At 50.4% G+C, this 21,741-nt stretch overlaps 2 protein-coding genes across 4 annotated transcripts; one reads left to right on the top strand and one right to left on the bottom strand.

The window, feature by feature from the left end:
* Positions 1–3,212: 3,212 nt before the first annotated feature.
* On the bottom strand, positions 3,213–6,805 carry Trir (telomerase RNA component interacting RNase). Of its 3 annotated transcripts, none has more exons than XM_051168821.1 (3): positions 6,338–6,787; positions 3,889–3,966; positions 3,213–3,628 (listed from the first exon to the last, which is right to left on the bottom strand). In XM_051168821.1, the coding sequence occupies exons 1-3, from the start codon at positions 6,671–6,673 to the stop codon at positions 3,521–3,523; spliced, it is 522 nt and encodes a 173-aa protein (XP_051024778.1). In that variant the 5' UTR covers positions 6,674–6,787; the 3' UTR covers positions 3,213–3,520. The 3 variants fall into 3 exon arrangements, 2 of the variants coding, with proteins under 2 accessions (XP_051024778.1, XP_051024779.1); XR_007833189.1 differs by having other exon boundaries at positions 3,558–3,628; positions 3,889–4,082; positions 6,338–6,805; XM_051168822.1 differs by lacking the exon at positions 3,213–3,628 and having other exon boundaries at positions 3,890–3,966; positions 6,361–6,805.
* A 1,286-nt stretch (positions 6,806–8,091) lies between these two features.
* On the top strand, positions 8,092–17,243 carry Get3 (guided entry of tail-anchored proteins factor 3, ATPase). Its single transcript, XM_051168824.1, has 7 exons — positions 8,092–8,276; positions 9,036–9,183; positions 14,960–15,108; positions 15,384–15,534; positions 16,127–16,234; positions 16,329–16,526; positions 16,889–17,243. Exons 1-7 carry the CDS (start codon positions 8,116–8,118, stop codon positions 17,018–17,020), a joined length of 1,047 nt encoding a protein of 348 aa, XP_051024781.1. The 5' UTR covers positions 8,092–8,115; the 3' UTR covers positions 17,021–17,243.
* Positions 17,244–21,741: the final 4,498 nt, after the last annotated feature.

The raw sequence follows: 21,741 nt of genomic DNA, 5'->3' as shown, positions 1-21,741 counted from the left end.
TCTCCAAATAGAATTTTCCTATGCAAATTCACAGTGGCCCTATGCACTCAGTATTTACTAGACTTCAACTAAAAGCATTCTGATCGAGTCCAACTTCGAATCTCAGTTTACAGAAGCCTCCCTGCCTCAGTAGCTCCTCACAAATACTTTTGGTTTAGAATGTGTAGGTCAGCCAGCGCCTGTAATCCCAGCACTGGTGAGGCAGAGGCAGGTGGATCTCTGTGAGTTCTAGGCCAGCCTGGTCTACAAATCCAGGACAGCCAGGGATGATACACAGAGAAACTCTTGTCTCAGAAACAAATAAAAATAAACAATGTGTGGCTCGTGGTCTCTAGAATGGTTGCATTCATGAGGCCTTGGGTTCCATCTCAGCCGTTCAAAAGGAGTGTCCAGGAAAGGATGAAAAAAAAGATGGCTCAACAATTAAGGAACTTGACAGCAAGCCAGACAACCTGAGTTCTATCCCACCTGATGGAAGGAAAGTGAGTGATGGAAGGAAAGTGACTTAAGGCAAGTCCTCTGACAGCGACAGTGACATGTGTGTGAGCACACACTCACAAGTGTGCTGCCTTTTTAAAAAGGTTACAAGGACTAGAAAGATGTACATGCAGAGGACCTATCAATGAGCCCTCTAATCAGGCAACAAGGAACCACCTGCAACAGTTCCACTGGAACCAAACCCAGGGCCTCTACAAGAGCAGCAAATGCTCGCTGCCAGTGAGCCATCTCTCTGGCTACGGTCTAATTTTTAAACAGGACATTCAAGATGTAGGTCAAGGTTAGTGTGGTTGCCAGCAGGCACCAAAAAGTAGGTCCCATCCCCAGACCTGTAACACAGCCTGTTAGCCTAAGCTAACTTCTCTCAGGGAACCAATGAAAGCAGTTTAATCACTGGGCCACAGTCAACTATACAAATAGTCTCTTTTGCTCTCCGCAGTGCTGAGGAGCAGAGAGCATCTCAAGTGTCAGGCAAATGTTCTGTGTCACTGAGATACAGCCCAGCCCTGGCTCTTTACAACCTGAATGCAGACATGCTTCCCTATCTTTAAAAACAGACAGAAGAAAGCCCAACATGTTAGTATACTGTTTTAATCCCAGCTTTTGGAAGGCAGAGGCTGGTGGATCAAGGCCAGGCCTATCGACAAAATGAGTTTGTGGACAACCAAGGCTATGTGTGGAGAAAATCTGCCTCAAAAGAACAAAAGACCTAAGCCTCAGTAAGGCAAAGTGATGGTTTAGGAAACAGCTCAGTGGTTAAGAGCACTTAGTGGTCTTCCATAAGACCAGAGTTCAGTTCCCAGTGCCCTGTCAGGTGCTTGACAACTGGCTCTAACGCCAGCTCCAGGATTCAAAACACACAGCATCTGCACAGATGGCAGATATGGCCATACAAATGAAAATGTTTTCAAAAGACTAAGTGATTTATACAGTACCATAGAGCTAACAGGCACAAAAACAGGTGAAAGGCTACCAACTCACCCAAACTTGTACTTGAATTTCCTTTCCCTAGGTCACACCTGGATAGGCTCTGTGAAGGGAGGGGCTTGCCCTGCTTATCAACACACTCCAAAACAGAGGCCAAGCTGCTGTCCTGGTGACCTACTTGTGTTATCTATGCCTGCTTAAGATCCAACTGTTGCTGGCTTACTAGGAAGCAGCCACAGTTGATCCATTAGTTTCTTGTGTTTCTCCCCTATCCTCTACCCAGCCAACCCCTCCTTTGAGGACCTCTGAATCCCAGAAGAAAATAACCCAGGAAAGCATTACTGTGCATCAGGAAGTGCTAAGGATCTTTATACCTACTGCTCCTTCTGCCTGGAGCACACTCGAGGACTTCCTTCACAACTGCCCTGACATTTGGGATCTAGAGCAAATGTTATCTTCTCAAGCTGTCAATATTGACCAACTTTATTTTTTGTTTGGGGTATGGTGGAGAGAGAACATGAAACAAGAGTTACCCCGAACTCCTGATCCACCTGCCTCCACCTCCCAAACCCAACTCCTACGAGGTGTTACCCGAGTGACCACAGGGCCCTCAGACTGTGTTGACAAAAGCTAGGGGCACCACCTCAACATTCCATACCCATAGCTATCTGTCCTTCCGCAGGCCCCATTAGAGCTTGCTACTGTCCAATCTTTTTATAGTGCCTGAGAACTCTTCCTCGCCTCTCTCCAGAATTTGATCAAATGTCACCTAAGGAGGCTGGAAGGCTAGCTCAGCACTTAAAAGTATTTACTGTTCTCCCAGAGGACCCCAGTTGAGTTCCTAGCAACTACATGGTAGCTCACAGCCAGCTATGACTCTAGTTCCAGGGGCTGTGATGCTCTCTTCTGGCCTCCTCAGGGACCAGGCATCATGCGGTACACAGGCATACGTGAAAGCAAAACACATAAATACAAGCTGAGCGTGGTGGCACACTCCCGTAATCCCTGAAGAGGTATTGGCACGCGGATCTCTGTGAGTTCGAGGCCAGCCTAGTCTACAAAATGAGTCCAGTACAGCCAAGGTTACCCAGAAAACCCTGTCTCAAAAAAAACAAAACAAAAGTAAAGTACAAGTTGGAGAGATAGCTCAGCCATTTAAAGGCTAGGCTCACAAACAAAAATATAAAAAAGTGGCCTAAAACAGACATCCGCTCCCCAAGCAAGCCCTAGCCCATCCCTGTTAGTAGTAACCACATCCTTTTTTTCTTTCCACCTTCGACAGGGAGAATGTTCTGGTCCCCAGAACCCAGAACAGCCTTGGCATATAGTGAATGGCTGGTCAGTATCTTGGGAATAAATAAGATCCAAAACGTAAGATAAGTATACTGCAAACGGCGGAGTGCTGGGGAATCAACACAGCCTTATGTGTACTATTCAAGCACACTTACACTCAGATAGCCCAAGTCACATCTAACCTGCGACTGTGAGGAGACATGAAAGGCTGTACACATCCACACATTGCTGCTGAGGCAAGAGACAACCCTTGTGCATATAAGACCCTGTCTCAAAACAAAAACACAAACAAGACTGGGCTTAAGAGCCACAATTACTAAAGAGGCAAGAAAGATGTCTTGAGAGTCCAAGGCAGGCAGCACGTGCTCCTGCCAACCCTCCCTTCTCCTCACCCCCCCCCCCACACTGGGTCCAGCCCAGCGCAAGCAGGTGTGGATCCACTAGGAGGAGAGGCTTAGCTTGGAGAGCGCAAAGAAGATAAACCAGCACACAACTCCAGCACTAAGTCAGGTTCTTTACTTCTCAGAAGTGACTGCTAAAGGAGAGAGACAGCAAGAAGAGACAGACAGAGCCAGAGAAAGCAAGGTGGTGGAAAGAAAGGGAAGAGTAAACCACTGGTCTAGTAAGTCTCAGGAGGCAAGTGCTCAAGGTAAAAAAAAGAGTCCTGGAGAACGGTCCGCGGCCACAGGAAGCGCCTTGGTTTCCTTCTGTGTATCAGTCCTCCAGGAAGGCCGCTGCCGTAACCGCATTAAATAGTTATGTACATCGCAGAGAGTCCCAGGGAGTGAGCACCTGGGAGGGGTCATTTCACCAGGGGCCGAGTTTTATCATCATCACCGCACTGGTGGGCTTTGTACTTTTTCACTTCTGCCATGTATTTGGCCCATGCGTCACCTTTACTTGTTAATACCTGTGGAGTCGGAGGAGGAGAGGACCGGTTGGAAGACAGATGCCCAAAAAGGTGGGGACAAGTCAGGAATGCCATGAGACAGCTGACCCATCCCCAGTATCACCCTAAAGGCCCTGAATTTGAGGTGAAAAATAAACAGAAGAAGGTTATCTGCGGAGCCTCCCACCCTACACCAGGCCCACCCATCCAAAACCTGACCACTGGGCACAGAATCTAGAAGAAAAGGCAATTAGGGTGGCACCCCTAGGCAGCCCACTCACCTCATCCTCCGTCTTCTGCTTCTTGGCTACTATTCCCGTCTTGAGGGCTAGTTTGTTCCCGCCTCTGCGCTTGCCCACCTGGGTGAAGGGACAGAAGACTGCAAGGGTTACAGGAGCCGGGCCCGCCCTTGGCGGTGCTGAGGCCCACTACACCTTCCTAGCGACGCCTCGCCCAGCTCCTCCAGCCGGCCGACCTGCGCAGCAATCAGAGAGGAGCACACTGGACTCAGCGCCTGCCCTGGGCTGCCATGCCCAGGCAGTCCTGGGCCCCAGGCTACCCTCCCAAGGGGCCAGAGGAGAGCTCACCTTGCTGGGACTGGCTCTGTGCTAACTCTTTCTATCCAGGCCTTACCGTGTCCTAGCAGGGACCACATAGGCAGCAACAGTTCCCTTTATTACTTTCTACTGAGTCCTACACAGCACACAGAGAGCACTGTGGCCACATTATCTCCTCTCGCATTCAGTTATGCTATTTGAAGGTAGTAACTACTTCTTTCTAGAGAGAAAGACACATCTCTGGGAGGAATAAGACGGGTTGCCGAAAAGAGGGCAACACTCAGAATCAGATGGTGCAAAACCAGGGGGAGAATCCTGAGAGAGCATCCCGAATTCCCCTTCCCTGATCTGGCCTGGCTTTTTTAGGGGTACTAATTACAATGACAGTTGGGAACAAATGAACATGACAGTAAGACTACTGCTGCTCTCATTCTTGGAAAAGCTCTCTACCTCAGCTCTTGACTGTCCCATCAATCCAGGTCCTGTCCCTTTCTATTTCTTCTACGAACAATCCTGCTCTGGGTTTTCACTTTAGTATCCCACCTTCTCCCCTTAACTGGGGCCTCCAAGACATACCCTGTCCTCACCCCTCAGCTAGGCATCAGTTACTGCTGGGATTACCCTCCCACCATCACTTTTGTGTACTACTGTATTCAAAGCACTCTACTGTGGAGCTAAAAGCCCAGACCTCTTGTTTTTAGTTTGAGACAAGGTCTCACAAAGTAGCTCAGGCTAGCTGAGCTCATTCTGCACTTCAGGGTCTTTTCCAACTTCTGAGTAGCTGAGATTACAGGCACACACTACTGGGGACACACACACACACACACACACACACACAAACACACTTTTTGCTTTTAGAAACAGGTTATTGCTATGTAACCTTGCCTGAATTCGTTTTGCAATCCTCCTGCCTCAACCTCCACAGTGCTAGGATTGCATGTATTTGCCACCTTGCCCAGCTCACACACCCTTTTAAGACCTAAGGAAACTTAAGCCTTGCCCCAAACCACAGAACTGACTCTGAGGCCTGACCCACCGTCTGTTCTTCTCAAACCAACATCTCCTCCTCTCCACTTCAGAGCCTCTATCTCAAGACCAGAGACAAAGCAAACTCAAAACTAGTAAGAATATATACCCAATGTATCTAGCCCAGAGCTCCTCAATCCGGTACTCACGGGATTTTTAACCAGATCATTTTTTGTTACCTCATGCATTGTAGGATACTGAACAGCATCCCCGGCATCTACCCACAGATGTCACTAGCATCACCTCTCAAGAGTTTTAACAACCAAAATGTCTACAGACTTTACCAATTACATAAGGGTAAAGAGGCTTTACCCTTATGTTCTCAATCTAGTTACGCATTAAACAGTTAACAGTACCAGCGGGAACCACTGGTCTAGCTCTTTCTGTTAACGGTCTGTACTGACTGACCTTTCTAGGGCCACTTCACCGAATACTCACATCAAAAGGTGAAATGAGGTCAATTATTAGAACTACAGAAAATCAGGGTATGCCACCCGGGTTCCAAACAAACAACGCTCTTTTCTGTCAAAAAGTCACCACTGAATACCGAACACAAGGTAAGGTGCTCAATAAACCGGCAGTAGTTAAAATAACACAGAATGGAATCGATTGATCTTCCTAAGGCCACAAAGTCAATGGTTTGTATTTTTGTTGTTGGTTGGTTGACTCTGTTTAGCTGGGACAGGGTCTCACTTTCGAATTCTCCTCCTCTTGCATCCGGAGTGCTGGTATTACAAGGCGTGTTCCACCACGCCCGGCTACGGTCTGAGTCTAACGATTACAGCAGACTCGGAATTTGAACCTGTCCCCTCCTTTTCCCCACATTAAGTATGTGGGTCCCCACTGTTCAAAGTCTGGATACAAACGAAACAGGAACCCCTAGCATCTAGCGTCCCCCTAACCCCAGAGCGTAGATTCCAATGCAATTTACTGGTTCCCAGGTCCCGCGAGTAACATCTGGGGGTTCCCACTCCCGCCCAGAAACACCTCTCATCCGGAATCCAGGCTCAAGATTCTCAGCAAGCGACCGGGACGTCCGGGCATTCGGGCGGAGAGGGCTGCCTTGGACCTTGACGCCCATTCCCGGGCACGACTCCCCCTGCCAACGAGGGCCCCGGCGCCCGCCCCCACCCCCGCGGCTCCTTACGAAGCTGAGCGTGGGGCCTGGGCCGCCCTTCCTCTTCGGATTCCCTGGGCCCGCCGCGGCGGAGGCCGGTGGGTCGGGTCGCTGCGGGCCCGGGGGTGGCTCCTCCTGCCGCTGCCGCTGCTCCTCCTCCATCTTCCGCTTGAACAGCTCCAGGAAGCTGCCGTCGTTGGCAAACAAGTTCACACCGCCGGACACCGGACTTGAGCCGGACACCTCGTCATCCCCACTCTCGGGTGACGTTCCTGGTCCCAACTCAGCCCATCGGCTCCTGCCGCCGCCCGCCGGGCCGGGCGCCTCCCGACCCGGAGGCTCCGCCCGTCTCCCTCGGGCAGCCATTTTGTCGCCAGGTGCCGCGCAAAGAACTTTGGGAAAAGCTCTCAGACCGCGCGCTTGGCGCGGGACTGGTTTCGTCTGAAGCAGAGCATACTGGGAAGAGCGTTCTGAACCCAGAAGGCAACGCGAAGTGGGCGGGGCTTGGGCGGGGCCAAGGGGTTCCGACCTGGCGACCGGTCTGTAGTCTAAAAGCCGGATCCCTTCAGTTCCTCGGATTCCTAATCCTTCCAGACGCGAGTTAAACAGACAGAAGCCCCCCCCCCCCCGAGAACGGAACCATTGTCTGGGACCTGGGCCCCCTCTAAGGGCTGAGAAAGCGCAATCCCACCAGAACTCTGTAACAGAAAGGATCTTGTTTGGGGACTGAGTGCTCAATTAGACTCTAGGGAACTTGGGTAGCCCCTAACTAAGTATAGAAAGCATATCTAACTTGGTACCTCCTGCTAGAAATGGAAGCATCTCTGGGTTGGGCATCTGTCTCTGAATTTAACCGCTTGAAACAAGGGTACCGCTGGCTGCGTGCAATTAGACACCGCAACTGAGGGTAGTATTTTAGAGGCTGGAGCACTCAAATGAAGCCGAACATATTTCTAGGCTGAATTCTTCTCCAAGAGTTAATGTTGCGAGCTGGGTGCTGTACCTAAGAAATAAAGACCCTCGTATTCCTTCCCGAGGACAGGGATTCCATTAAAACAGCATTTGCTTAACATGGAGCACAGCCAGAGAAAAGGCAGAGCGCCAAGCGCAGCAAGGGTTTTGGAAATTAAAGTTCTCTCTGCTACGATGACTTGTTGCAGACATCCTTCCTGACGGGCACACAGGACAAAAGTCTACATACCCTGCAACCAATGGAGTCTTGGCTTTTAAGCGCCCCTCAGCCAATTAACCAGTTCGTTCGTGATTGGTTTGCGGCAGAAGCCAGGTGGGTCACAACCAGCTGAGTAACTGGAGGACCGGAAGAGAAGTTGAGGTCAAAATAGAAAGTCAAAGGGAAAAGATCATTAGGAAACTGAGCCTATAGAATCGAGCCAAGAGATACCTCTGCTCTCGTAACTTCACTTGGAGCTTAGGATGTTTGACTGGTTGCTAAGGAGAGTTTGACGCCTGCAGGGACTTTAGCGTGCCTAGTGAAAGTAAGACAAGATTCAGCCAATGAAAACGTGCCGCAGGACTTAGGGACCAATCAGGGAAGGGCAATAGAATGGGTCATACCAATATGCTCACAAGACAGGGGCATTGTTAGAAAACTACAAACAAGAATTCACCAAGGTGAGCCCCCGACGCATAAAACGGTTGTGAAAATATAGCGATCATCGTCCCTAAATGCCAGCGCATGAGGAAAATAAGTCGGGCTGTGAGCCTGCACAGGGACGTGGAAGACTTAGTTCCCCTGTAGGTGTTTCGTACATGGTGCGCCCCGATTGATCACGTGAGCCGGCTCCAAGATGGCGGCGGGGGTGGCCGGGTGGGGGGTTGAAGCAGAGGAGTTCGAGGACGCCCCTGATATCGAGCCGCTGGAACCCACGCTTAGCAATATCATCGAGCAGCGTAGCCTTAAGTGGATCTTCGTCGGGGGCAAGGGTGGCGTTGGTAAGACCACGTGCAGGTAAGGGAGCTCTGGTGGGGTGAAAAAAGACGGGTGGGATGTACCACCGGACGAAGGGGAGGACCGGATTTTTCTTCCCCGTGGGGCAGGCAGAGCGAGCTGAGCGGGGTTCTACGGGGAAGTTACTGCAGCTTGCTGAACATACCTCCCGAATGCAAGCATGCCATCCTGAGTTGAATTATCCATACTCTTTGAGTCTTGTGAATCCAGCGCGTGGGGTGTGCAGAGGAGCATTTAAATGCCGCAGTCGGCCGGACAGTAACCCCAAGGGAGTTCAGAGTAGAACGGGTGACACTAAAACAAACTGTCCTTAGTATGACGAGCCTTTCATTTGATCCCGGAGAGGGAAGGCGGAGAACGGGGTGGGGGGGGGGAGAGGTGCATGATTACAGTGCCTCAGTTCATTGTCCTGAGCAAGTAGAGGGAGGGAGGAAGAGCAATCCGTGCTGTCTGGACAGCTGGATTGTGCCACTGCGTGCCAGGAAAAAAAAAAAGAAAGAAAGAAAGAAGCAGGCACTCGAATAGACCGAATCAGTCAACAGAATATTGCACAACCAATCCAATTCAAATGCAAGAGTCGGGCGGTAATCCCGGCAAGGATTAAGTATGGTTTGATCCCATCGGGATCCATACTTTGCTCTTAAGGTTCCTGCTGGCCCAGCTCTCCGTGGCCTGACCTTGCGTCTCCTGTCTCCTGCCACAAACCGCACACCCAAAGCTGCCTCCTCTCTCCTCTCTTCCCACCTTTCTTGTGTGCAGTTGCAGCCTGGCGGTCCAGCTGTCTAAGGGACGTGAGAGTGTTCTAATCATTTCCACAGACCCAGCTCACAACATCTCAGATGCTTTTGATCAGAAGTTTTCCAAGGTGCCTACCAAGGTCAAAGGCTATGACAACCTCTTTGCTATGGTAAGTAAAGCTGCATCAGCTCTGGCTGAGGTGTTTCGGTTCTGTTTTTAGTGATGGTTGTTTTACCTCGGAGTGCGTGCCTGGTATCCATGGAAGCCAGAAGAGAACATCAGAGCCCCAGGGAATGGAATTACAGATGGCCATGCGCCACCATCTGGGTACTGGGAACCTAGCCCAGATCATCTGGAAGAGCGGTGCTCTTAGCCGCTGAGCCATCTCATCAGCCACAACCATAAGGCCTTTTGGGGAACATACCTAGCAGCAGCCACCAGGCCACTCATATCTACCTACTCATCTCTTGGGTGTGTCTGTGACACTTTCCCCAGCGTACCCCCACAGGAACATTGGGGAAGGAAACCTTTAATAAGGAGCAGGAAGGAAGGCGATCACTTAGAACTAAGCAGGGAAGTGAAGGAAAGGAGGAAGACTATCTGGGGGTGCGCACTGGCTTGGCAAGCAGTTTGGCTTTGAGTCTAAGTTTGATAGAAGGCTCCGCCCCCCCTCCTTAATATGCAGAGCTATTCTTCGAGAGATGTAGTTTATTTTTAGTTGTGTGTGCAAGGGACAGACAGAGGTATCAGGTCTCCCTTGGGCTGAAGTTACAGGCCATTGTGAACTCCCAATCCTGTGTGGGTTCTGGGAAGAGTGCACACTTTTTTTTTTTTTAATATATTTTATTAGAGTGCACACTCTTTAACTGCTGCGGCATCTCTCTCACTCCATACTCAATGTTACTGTTGCTGTTATTCTTCTTGGTAGTGGTGATACTGCTGCTGCTGCTGCTGCTGCTGCTGCTGCTTCTTGAAATGAAACCCTGGGCATCCAGCATGCTAGGCCAGTGCTCAGCTGCATATTCCCCAGCTCTCCGGTTTGAAAAGGGGCTGGTCAGTAGTGGCACCTACCACTAATCCCAGCGGAGCACTAAGGGAGCCAGAGGCAGGTGGATCGCTGTGAATGGGAGGCCAGCAGGGCGCAATAGTAAGGCCCCATCTTTAAATAAATAATAGTAGGACAGGCGTGGTGGCGCACGCCTTTAATCCCAGCACTCGGGAGGTAGAGGCAGGCGGATCACTGTGAGTTCGAGGCCAGCGTGGTCTACAAAGTGAGCCCAGGACAGCCAAGGCTAACACAGAGAAACCCCATCTCGAAAAACCAATAAATAAATAAATAAATAAATGTAAAACAGCTGGGAATAGTGACATGTACCTTTAATCCCAGCACTAGGAAGACAGAGGCAGGAGGATCTCTGTGAGTTTGAGGCCACCCTGGTCTACAGAGAAAGCTCCGGGACAGCCATGGCTACACAGAGAAACTCTGTCTTGAAACACTCACCACCCCCCCCCACCCACCCCCAAAAAAAGGATATTAAAAAAGAATGTGTCTGGCTGTCAAATGGAAATTGGATTGCAAATCAGGGGTGATGTTGGGAAGTGAAACAAGAAGGCTGAATGTCCCCAGGTCGTAGTGACACAGTAGTCTCATAGAAGGAAAGCATGGTAGGAGGCGCATAGTTAGATTTGGGGCACATTCTGAAAGTAAAGCAACAGGGTTACCAGGGGGTTTTGTCTGTCTCTGTCTTGCTCTCACTGTGTGCGTGTGTGTAGTAGCGTAGTGTGTGCATACACCGGTGCCTGTGTACCACTGTGAGGGTCAGAGGACATCTCCAGGTGTTGGTGCCCGCTCTTCCACCTTGTGGGAGACAGAGTCTGTTGTTCGCTGCCACTGTTTACACAGGCCTGAGAGCCACCGGGGGTTCTCTGCCTTGAATCTCACCGCAGCAGCCCCGGGATTGTGTAGTCACGTTACCGCGGCCACCTTTATGTGCCGTCTGGAGATCCAAATTTTGGTCTCCACGCTTGCACAAATGCTTTGTCCAGTAGGCCATCTTTTGTTTTGTTTTGTTTTGTTTTTGTTTTGTTTTTTGTTTTTTTGGTTTTTTTTAATGTTTTACTTTTGTGTGTGTGTGTGTGTTTGTGTGACCGCTTGTGTGTGATGGGCATGTCCCACTTGCATGAAGTCTTAGAGGGGCCCAAAGAAAACTTCAGATGCCCCGGAGCCACGGATATATCTTCAGTTGTGTTGTGAGCTGCCTGATGTTGGTGCTGGGGAGCAAGCCTCATTCCCTGCCAGAGCAGCAAGTGCCCCTAGCCACTGAGGCATCTCTCTGATCCCGATTATTCTGGTTTCTTATTTGGTATTTTTTTTGTTTTCGTTTTTGTTTTTCTTTTAAAGATTTATTTATTATTATGTATGCAGTATACTGTCTTCGTGTGCACCTGCAGGCCAGAAGAGGGCATCAGATCACATTATAGATGGTCGTGGGCCACCATGTGGTTGCTGGGAATTGAATTCAGGACCTCAGGAAGAGCAGTTGATGCACTTAACCTCTGAGCCATCTCTCCAGCCCTTGTTTGTTTTGTTTTGAGACAAGAGTCTCGAGTAGTAGTCTAGTATGGCCTCAAACTTGATATGTTGCAAGGGATGACCTTGAATTTGTTGTTGTTGTTTTGTTTTGTTTTGTTTTTTGAGACGGGTTTCTCTGTCTAACAGCTCTGGCTGTCCTGGAACTCGCTGTGTAGAACAGGCTGGCCTCGAACTCACAGAGATCCGCCTGCATTTGACCTTGAATTTCTGATCCTCCTCCCCCCTCCCCCAAAGTGCTGGGGTAACAGGTATGACAGGTATGTGTCCTGGTGCCTGACCAAAAATGCTTGGTTTTCTTTTGTTTTGTTTTGTTTTTTAAGATTTATTATATATACACAATGCTCTGCCTGCTTGTCCCTGCTGGCCAGAAGAGGGCATCAGATCACATTATAGATGGTTGTGAGCCACCATGTGGTTGCTGGAAGAGTTGTCACTGCTCTTAACCACTGAGCCATCTCTCCAGCCCTGTTTTTTGTTTGTTTGTTTGTTTGTTTAAATTGCACAGCTGCTGTGCCTGCATGTATGTTTGTGCACCATGTGGGTGCAATGCCCTCAGGGGCCAGAAGAGGGTGTTAGATCCCCTGGGACTATAGTTACAGATGGTAGTGAGCCCTTCTGTAGATGCTGGGAGTTGAACATGGGTCCTCTGGAACAGCAGCCCACACTGTTTTGTTGTTGTTGCTGCTGCTGGGCTTTTTTTTTTTTTTTTTTTTTTTTTTTTGTGGGGAGGGGGTTGGTTTTTCAATACAAGATTTCTCTGGGTAGCACTGGCTGTCCTAGACTTGATTTGTAGGCCAGGCTGGCCTCGAACTCACAGCAATCCGCCTGCCTCTGCCTCCCCAGTGCTGGGATTAAAGGCGTGCGCCACTGCGCCCAGCCATAAAATTGCTTGGCTTTAGTGAGGGTAACTATCATGATGGGAGCTGAGACATGGGGACCTCACAAAAGGGAGATGGGGAGTTGTTGAGACAGACTTTCACTGGGCTGCCCAGGCTAGCCTTGGTCTCAGGTGATTCCCCTGCCTCAGCCTCGAGAGCAGCTGAGTCTGCAGGAGCACAGCAGCACCTCTGGCTTTAGAGGGCTTTGAGAGAGAAGTGTTTGGGCATAGTTGACTGCTGCTGGACCTTGCCAGAGTAGATAGAGAGATAGAAGCGATAGTTCTCGAAGGCTGAGCTCTGTCTAGCACACAGAACCAGGGCTTAGTTGGCCAGGGGTGGAAATCAGAGGGAAGTATGTGGAACTGGGGTGTTTCCTGGGGGCAGATGAGGTACTACAACCCCATGTTTTTCCTTAAAAAATTTTTTAAAGGCAGGATTTCTCTGTGTTGCCTTGGCTGTCCTGGACGCACTTTGTAGACCAGGCTGGCCTTGAATTCACAGAGATCCTCCTGCCTCTGCCTCCCAAGTGCTGGGATTACAGGCGTGTGCCACCCCGCCTGGTGGAATCAGGTTTCTTTTTCCTTCTTTCTTTCTGTCTTTTTTTTTTTTTTTTTTTTTTTTTTTTGGTTGGTTGGTGGGTTGGTTTTTGGCGTTTGAGTTTTTTGGTTGGTTGGTTGGTTTTGATTTTGGTTTTTGGTTTTTTGAGACAGGGTTTCTCTATGTAACCTTGGCTGACCTGGACTTGCTTTGTATACCAGCTGGCCTCGAACTCACAGTGATCCGCCTGCCTCTGCCTCCCAAGAGCTGGGGTTAAAGGTATGTGCCACCACTGCCCAGCTGGAATCAGGTTTCTTTACTGCTAAGCCATCTCACTGGCCTTTTGGGTTTTGGGTGGGGGGTTTTTTGTTTTGTTTTATTGTTTTGTATTGGTGGTAGTGGTGGTTTTGGTTTTTTCAAAACAGAGTTTCTCTGTGTAGCCTTGGCTGTCTTAGAACTCACTCTGTAGACCAGGCTAGCCTTGAACTCACAGAGATCTGCTTGCTTGTGCCTCCCAAATGCTGGGATGAAAGGTGTGCAGCACCACTACTTGGCCTGACCTGTTAAGTTTTTGTTTGTGGTTTTGGCTTGTTGCTTTCCATTGGATTTTAGCACAGTTGCAGCCAGCTTTGAGTTCACTGTAGCATCAGCAGAGCTTGCAACCTTCCTGCCTCGTTCTCCTGAATAGTTGGATTTACAAGCCTATACCCCCAGGCCCAGCCAGGGACTTTTTTTCTGCCGAGGCTGGAACTTCCACAGTGAATGAGACAGGGGTCTGGGGAGGGACAAGGCGACCACAGACACTTTTGAGAGTAGGGAGGGTGTGGCTTTCCAGGCCGCCACTGCGCTCTCCCGTTGGGAATGGGGGCAGGGATGACTAACTGACCAGATAGATTTTTGCCCCTAAAGCAGCAGTACCAAATAGCTGTGGAAAAGCAGAACAGGGAGACTATCAACAGCCAAGAAAAGGGCAGAAGCAATCTGTGTAGCCAAGATTGGAGGAGGGAGCAAGCCAGGCCTGGTGTTATAAGTAGAGCTCCTATCTAAAATCTACTAGTCAGGGGGCTGGAGAGATGGCTCAGTGGTTAAGAGCGCCGCCTGCTCTTCCAGAGGTCCTGAGTTCAATTCCCAGCAACCACATGGTGGCTCACAACCATCTTTAATGTAATCTGATACCCTCTTCTACAGATAAAGCACTCACATGCAATAAATAAAATAAATAAATCAAAAAAATAAAATAAAATAAAATAAAATCTACTAGTCAGATGCTGGGGTCCTGAGGTCCAGTGCCCAGCTAGAAACCACCTTTAAGGGGCTTGGGGATTGCTCAGTGGGAGAGCACCTGCTTAGACTCTTCCAGTGAGTGGGTGGAGCCATAACTTGAAGGCTCACTGCCTAGCCTGTATAAAGCCCTCGGTTCCATCTGCCAGGCTGCTTTCTCCCTCAGAAATGTAGGGGGGAAAAAGTACCCAAGAGGGACAGCTACTGGGCAGGGAGAGAGAACACAATCAAAGTGGCCTTCAGAGAATAACTGAAGCTAGCTGAGCCTGATGGAGAGTAAGGAGGGCCAGCCTCGGCTACAGAGTGATCTTATTTATAAACATTAAAGAGTCATAATCAAGGGTGACCCACACTAGAGCCGTGACCTGAAAGCACCTTCAACTAGCTGTGGTTGCTTATTGGGAAGACGAATTTTGGGTGCCTGGGCATGTTCCTGCAATGAGTTCGGGTTTCAGTTTATCTTTGGGAGGGCCTCCCCTAGTCCCAGTCCATCGTTTCTTACTTGATTGTGAAGGTTAAACCATTGATGGAACAGACCCAGGATCCTGTGTGATTGGAGCCCTACATGGGCTTCCTCTGGCCTGCACCTAGGAGTTGAGGCCCCCCCTGGGAGTCCGTCATCGCAGCAGCCTGAGTCTGGTCCCCTCGGCCCCCAGGAGATAGACCCGAGCCTGGGCGTGGCAGAGCTTCCTGATGAGTTCTTCGAGGAAGACAACATGCTGAGCATGGGCAAGAAGATGATGCAGGAGGCCATGAGCGCCTTCCCTGGCATCGACGAGGCCATGAGCTATGCCGAGGTCATGAGGTCAGCCGGGGGCGGGGGGGGCTGTCGTGGTATCAATGAGGCCATGACCTATGCCGAGGTCATAAGGTCAGCCTGGTAGGGATTAGGGGGCCTGTCCTGGCATCGATGAGGCCATGAGCTATGCTGAGGTCATGAGGTCAGCCTGGTAAGGGTTGCGGGGGGGCTGTCCTGACATCGATGAGGCCATGAGCTATGATGAGGTCGGCCTGGTAGGGGTTGGGGGCATTTGTTCCCAGAGGGCCTCTGGTGTGAGCCTGACCCTCATCTCCCCTCAGGCTGGTGAAAGGCATGAACTTCTCAGTGGTGGTGTTCGACACAGCCCCCACTGGCCATACGCTCAGGCTCCTGAACTTCCCCACCATCGTGGAGCGCGGCCTGGGCCGCCTCATGCAGATCAAGAACCAGATCAGCCCGTTCATCTCACAGGCAGGTGCCACGCACGCTTCCCCCGCACAGTGTCTTCCCCCGAGCCGAGCAGTGTTCTTTGAGGCAGAGCAAGAGGCGCGGTCTCCCTGTTTGCTCCCCTGTGAAATGGACTGCCTCCCTCCACAGCTTCCTGCTATGTGACCTCGTGTCAATCTTTTTCTCTGGGTCTTTCCTTCTCTGTCAACTGTAATCACTTAAACAGCACATAATACTTTCTTTTAAAAATGAAGATACTTGGCCACTCTAGAGGTTGCATGTGGCCTCTGTGCCTTCCTCCAGCCTCAGATAGAAGTCTCTAGCACCAATTTGTAATAAAACACATGACACCTCACACACACACACACACACACACAACAGCTCTTGAAGGTAAGGTGTGGTGAGATGGGAAAAGGGAGAATTCAAGAGGTCAGATATTTTGGCCATGTTTGCCCACAGAGTGGAAGAGCTAAAGTTACACAGCCCTTACCCCACAACTTGGCCCCAGACCCCCCCCCCCACCTTTAATGGAGATGCTGCATTATTCAGCAGGCCCCTGACCCAGAGAGTCTGACGGGCCCAGGAAGGTAGCAAGCCTGTTGCCTCATTCCCACAGATGTGCAACATGTTGGGCCTGGGGGACATGAATGCCGACCAGCTGGCCTCCAAGCTAGAGGAGACGTTGCCGGTCATCCGATCTGTTAGTGAACAGTTCAAGGACCCCGTGAGTTGTCCCCCGATCCAGCAGGTGGTAAGAGGATCCTGAGGGTGGGGACAGGCAGGTTTCCCTTCCCTCGCTCTTGTCTTGTGCCCCACAGGAACAGACGACCTTCATCTGTGTGTGCATCGCAGAATTCTTATCCTTGTATGAGACCGAGCGGCTGATCCAGGAGCTGGCCAAGTGCAAGATCGACACCCACAACATCATCGTCAACCAGCTTGTCTTCCCTGACCCTGAGAAGCCCTGCAAGATGTGTGAGGCTCGGCACAAGATCCAGGCCAAATACCTGGACCAGGTGTGCTCATCTTTCCAGGCTCAGCCTAGCGCGAGTGCCAATGCGCATGCGTGCATGTGTGCAGCCATTCCTTCATTTTGGTGTTGCTGAGACTAGTACCTGAAGCTTTGTGCAGAGGGATGCCCTCAATCCTGTCTGACCTTCCGTGTCTCCTGCTGACCTCCCCTCTTCCCACTCCTGAGCCTTCTGTGTCTATAGAGGACTCAGGCTGGACTGGGAAACGTGACACCTAAGTCCGTTCCCGGATTTGCTAGCCCCACTCCCACCTACCATAGTAAGAGGCATCTGCCCTGACGTCCCACACCCTTGTAAGCCCCTTCTGCCCTCCCATCTCTGCTCCCCGCTCTCTAACCTCGTTACAGATGGAAGACCTGTATGAAGACTTTCACATTGTGAAGCTGCCGCTGTTACCCCACGAGGTTCGGGGAGCCGACAAAGTCAACACCTTCTCTGCCCTCCTCCTGGAGCCCTACAAGCCCCCCAGCACCCAATAGCACCCTCCATCCCAGCTGCTGCCACTTGACACCCTGCTCCTTCCCCCCCTGGGGCAGAGTTTGCACAGAGTCCCCCATAATACAGGGGGAGCCACTTAGGAGGTGGGAGGGGGTCTGTTCCCCCTGGTGGGGCCTGGGGAGGCTGCAATGCCCCCCCACCTCTCCCTGCCTCATACTCCTCAATAAAATAATCTTAGACAGCTGTGTTTGTTAATAGAAGTGTGGGTGGGCAAGCACCTGTGCACAGCTGTGCAGCTTGTACACTGCACAAGCCTTTGTCTCCCTCACACACAGGTCCATGCATAGCAAAGTGCCAGGTTCATGGTGACAGTCGTGGAAAGAGGCTGTCTTGGGTATTGAGAGGCCTGGTCTTAAAGATATCCTTTCTTGCTGGGTGTGGTGGTGCGTGCCTTTAATCCCAGCACTCAGGAGGCAGAGGCAGGTGGATCACTTGAGTTCAAGGCCAGCCTGGTCTACAAAGTGAGCCTAGGAGAGCCAAGGCTACACAGAGAAACTCTGGGGTGGGGTAGGGGGCCGGGAGATACCATTTTTAGGGCTGCAAAGCAGAAGCATTTACCCCTTCCTTAAAAACTCAGGAGTGTGGGAATCTTTAGGCCCATGGCCAGCCCCAGGCTCCCAGGGGATTAAGCAGGCATTATGCCCAACACTACCTGCTGTTTGGTTTGGGAATTAGTAGGTGCCCTGGGCAGAGGCTGGCCCTGCCAGCCTGGGGATTAAGGATCTATACACACCCCTGTTCCTGCCTTCCTGGATGCTTTCAGCCCGTCCTGGGGTGGGACTGATGAGGACTGGCAGCATGGCAGACTAGGGCTTCCCTTAAGGCTTGACCTGCCTCCTACGGTTCCTCAGTGCTGACCTCCAGCTGTTTTAGCTCTTATTCCCGTGGCCCTTAGAGCGGGCGGGAGTAGGGGCTGTGGCACAGATTCTGGCTGCACACCTTTGGGGAAGGCACTTAGCCAACTGTGTCCCCTACTCTTCCTTCTCTGTCACAGCTGAACAACCACTAAAATGGATACCTGAGAGACTGGAAATAAAACCTGGCGTTCGAGTGTTCTCCAGTTCCAAGCCACAGTTTGGTGTGAGAGGGACAGGAAGGGTGCCTCCAAGACAGACTGAGACTAAAAAGTGTTCCTGGTACACCCAGGGTCTGGGCGTGTCAGGGAACGTGTGTAAGGGGAACCCACTCACTCGCCTAGACTTGTCCTCTGGCTGGTCTCAGGGTGTGTGCGGAGCTGGTATGGGCCTGCTAAGGTGACAAACGTAAACAAATGGAAGCAGCCATAGGGAAGGACTGCAGGCTACAAGCCCATTATTGCCCAGGGTTCAGATCCTAGCTGGTCCCCTGTATCATCAGAATTGTAGTTTACCCTTTGAGGCTCGTGGGAACAGCAGGAACCATCTCCCCTGCTGGCTCGCTAGAAGTAGGTTAGAAGAAATAACCGCAGGTTTTTCTCCAGTACTCAGCTCAGACCTCATTAAGAGTCATGTGCTATTACAGTGAGGGGGCATGTGAACCGGAAATCTGCCCTCCGGCCCAGCTGGGGGCCGAGAACTGTGAGGAGTGTGTGTGCGCGTGCTGGGGGAGAAGGGATGAGCTGCAGGGAGCTCAAAGACACAGACTAGGGAGTCAGGGCAGCCTGTCAAGAACAACCTGTCCAGTCCCCAGGTCCTACAGCTGGCAATGTCACCCCAGCCAGCTACCCTTGTTGCTGAAGTTTATAGGCTGCTGGGCAGCTGGACAGCGGAGATATAGGTCCAAGGGTAACCAGCCAAAGCTAGTTCCTAATTTACCCAGGTGGGGCAGACATCTGCCAACCTGGGAACACTGTGTCCTGGCCAGATGGGCCTCCGGGTACAGCTGCAAGGGCCATCCCCACCTCTGGTGCTCAGTGGGTAGACAGCAAGAAACTCATGTAGACCTTAGAGGATCCCTACAAGATGGGACCCCTGTGCCTCTGCCCCTGTCACACCAATATATCTGTGGGCATCCTTGAAGTCGGGAGGGGGGGGGGGGGTGGCGGGGGGAGTGTTCTTTGTCCCAGGCTGGGAGTGGCCCTCCTGTTGGCATATGTCTGAAGAGAGAACAACTGTCTCGAATCAGTGCCAAATGCAGAGACAAGAATTTATGCCTCTGGTTGTGTGTTCAGGGCACTGTTTAGTATGAAACCTAAGTATATGTCTGTGTGTTTCTGCACACAACAAATAAAGAAGGAAGCATTGAGAAGAGGTCTGTTGTTGTTGTTGTTTTGTTGCTTTAATTTTAGACACGGCCTGACTATGTAGCCTAGGTTGTCCTTGAATGCACAGTCTCCCAAATGCTGGGATTGTAGGTATATGCCACCATGTCTGCCTCAGTATATTAATGTACAAATGTGTGGATGTCACCAGGATTTTAGCTGGTGAAACTGTAGAAAGAGGTCCTGTTGTCACTACTCCCCCCCCCCCACACACACACACACATTACCCAGGGCTTTACAAATGCTTGGCAAGTCTTTGGCCATTAAGCTACACTTGTAGCCAGAAGGCGGTGGTGCATGTCTTTAATCCCAGCACTCGGAGGCAGAAGGAGGTGGATTGCTGTGAGTTCGAGGCCAGCCTAGTCTACAGAGTGAGTCTAAGACAGCCAAGGCTACACAGAGAAACCCTGTCTTGAAAAACAAAGAAACAAACAAAAAGCTACATTTGTCTTTTTTTTTGGAAGAGGGTTGGTTTTTCTTTTTGGATTTTTGGGGCTTTTTGTTGTTGTTGTTGTTGTTGTTTTGGGGGGAGTTGGTTTTTTTTCAAGACAGGTTCTCTGTGTAGCCTTGGCTATTCTGAAACTCTATAGACCAGGCTCGCCTCAAACTCACAGTAATCTGCCTGCCTCTGCCTCCAAGTGCTGGGATTAAAGGCGTGCACCACCACGCCCGGCTGCAGCCAGTATTCTTAACCTCTGAGCCATCTTTCCAGTATCTTCCTTATATGATGAGAGATGGCCCCTGAACCCCTTCTTCTGCCCTCCTATAAGGCTGTATGAGCTGAGAATGGGCTCATACCCATTAGCTCCAGTGGTGGTTAGAGAGTGCAGCCACATGTGCCTGATGTGACTTTAAAAAGATGGCTCACAACTATCTATACCCTCTAATGCCCACTTCTGGAATGCAGGTGTACATGCAGATAGAGCACTCATATACATAAAATAAATTTTTAAAACAAAATTTAAAGAGCCAGGTGTGGTAGCACACTCCTTTAATCCCAGCACTCGTGAGGTAGAGGCAGGAGGATCTCTGTGAGTTCAAGTCCAGGACAGTCAGGGCCACACAGAGAAACCATGTCTCATTTTAAAAACCAAAAAGAAAAAAGAAGAAAAAGTCTCAGCTGGGCGTGGTGGCGCACGCCTTTAATCCCAGCACTCAGGAGGCAGAGGCAGGCGGATCACTGTGAGTTCGAGGCCAGCCTGGTCTACAAAGTGAGTCCAGGACCACCAAGGCTACCCAGAGAAACCCTGTCTCTAAAAACCAAAAAAGTCTCTCTCTCTCTCTCTCTCTCTCTCTCTCTCTCTCTCTCATTTTTCGTCCTTATTTATTCAAGTGTGTGTGTGTGTGTGTAGGTTTTTTGGTTTTTATATACATGCCAGGGATTAAACACAGGTCATGAGGTTTGTATAGCCTTTACCCACTGAGTCATCTCTACTTGCACACGCGCGCGCGCGCGCGCGCACACACACACACACACACACACACTACTCATACAGAATCTTATGACGCAGCAAGCACCATATATATATTCACTATATAGCCCAGGTTGGGGTCTTTATCGCCTCTCAGTGATTCTCCTGCCTCTGCCTCCCAAAGAACGCTAAGATCTCAGATGTGCACCGTAACACTTTTGTGTGGCGTTCGCGAACTCTAGACCTGTAGACCAGACTGGTCTCAAACTCCCACAGATCCACCTGCCTCTGCCTCTCTAGTGCTGGGATTAAAGGAGTGTACCATCACCTTTTGTTTTTGTTTTTGTTTCTCCAGACAGGGTTTCTCTATTACCTTGGCTTCGTTTAGTAGACCAGGCTGGCCTCGAACTCACAGAAACCCACCTGCCTCTGCCTCCCAAGTGCTGGGATTAAAGGCATGCACCATGCCCAGCTCCTTTTTAAAATATATATACATTTTTTGAGACAGGGTTTCTCTGTGTAACTTTGGCTGTCCTGGACCTTGCTCTGTAGACCAGGCTGGCTTCAAACTCAAGAGTACTTGGATTAAAGACATGTGCCACCACCTGCCTTTAATTTCCTTTTTTTTTTTTTTCCTCTCTCTCTATTGGGTTTGTTTATTTTGTTTTTTTGTTTTGTTTTGTTTTATGAGACAGGGTTTCCCTGTGTAGTCTTGGCTGTCCTGGACTCCCTTTGTAGATCAGGCTGGCCTTAAATTCACAGTGATCCACTTGCCTCTGCCTCCCAAGTGCTGTGCCACCATGCCTGGCCTCTATTGGGTTTTTAAAAAAAATATTAATTTCAGCTGTGTGATGGTGGCGCATGCCTTTAATCTCAGCACTGAGGAGGCAGAAGCAAGTAGATCCCTGTGAATTCGAGGCCAGCCTGGTCTATAATGCGAGTCCAGGACAGCCAAGGCTACATAGAGAAACCCTGTCCCGAAAAATAAAAATAAAATAAAATTATTTCAGGTGGATGTGGTGGTGCATGCAAGAGGCAGAGGCAGATGGAT

The sequence above is a fragment of the Acomys russatus genome, chromosome 26 (assembly GCF_903995435.1).
Source record: "Acomys russatus chromosome 26, mAcoRus1.1, whole genome shotgun sequence".
Classification (NCBI taxonomy): Eukaryota; Metazoa; Chordata; class Mammalia; order Rodentia; family Muridae; genus Acomys; species Acomys russatus.
The sequence above is the reverse complement of the archived record's forward strand: the minus strand, read 5'-3'. Positions and strand labels throughout refer to the sequence as shown.

What these genes read in the sequence shown, in the direction of transcription:
- Trir (XM_051168821.1), bottom strand. Translation starts at nt 6,673, where the DNA reads ATGGCTGCCCGAGGGAGACGGGCGGAGCCTCCGGGTCGGGAGGCGCCC. An exon ending in CAGGCCCCACGCTCAGCTTC is followed by an intron (nt 3,967 to 6,337) that starts GTAAGGAGCCGC and finishes CCCTTCACCCAG; the next exon opens with GTGGGCAAGCGCAGAGGCGG. An exon ending in AGCAGAAGACGGAGGATGAG is followed by an intron (nt 3,629 to 3,888) that starts GTGAGTGGGCTG and finishes CCGACTCCACAG; the next exon opens with GTATTAACAAGTAAAGGTGA.
- Get3 (XM_051168824.1), top strand. Translation starts at nt 8,116, where the DNA reads ATGGCGGCGGGGGTGGCCGGGTGGGGGGTTGAAGCAGAGGAGTTCGAG. An exon ending in GTTGGTAAGACCACGTGCAG is followed by an intron (nt 8,277 to 9,035) that starts GTAAGGGAGCTC and finishes TCTTGTGTGCAG; the next exon opens with TTGCAGCCTGGCGGTCCAGC. An exon ending in TCAGCCCGTTCATCTCACAG is followed by an intron (nt 15,535 to 16,126) that starts GCAGGTGCCACG and finishes TCATTCCCACAG; the next exon opens with ATGTGCAACATGTTGGGCCT.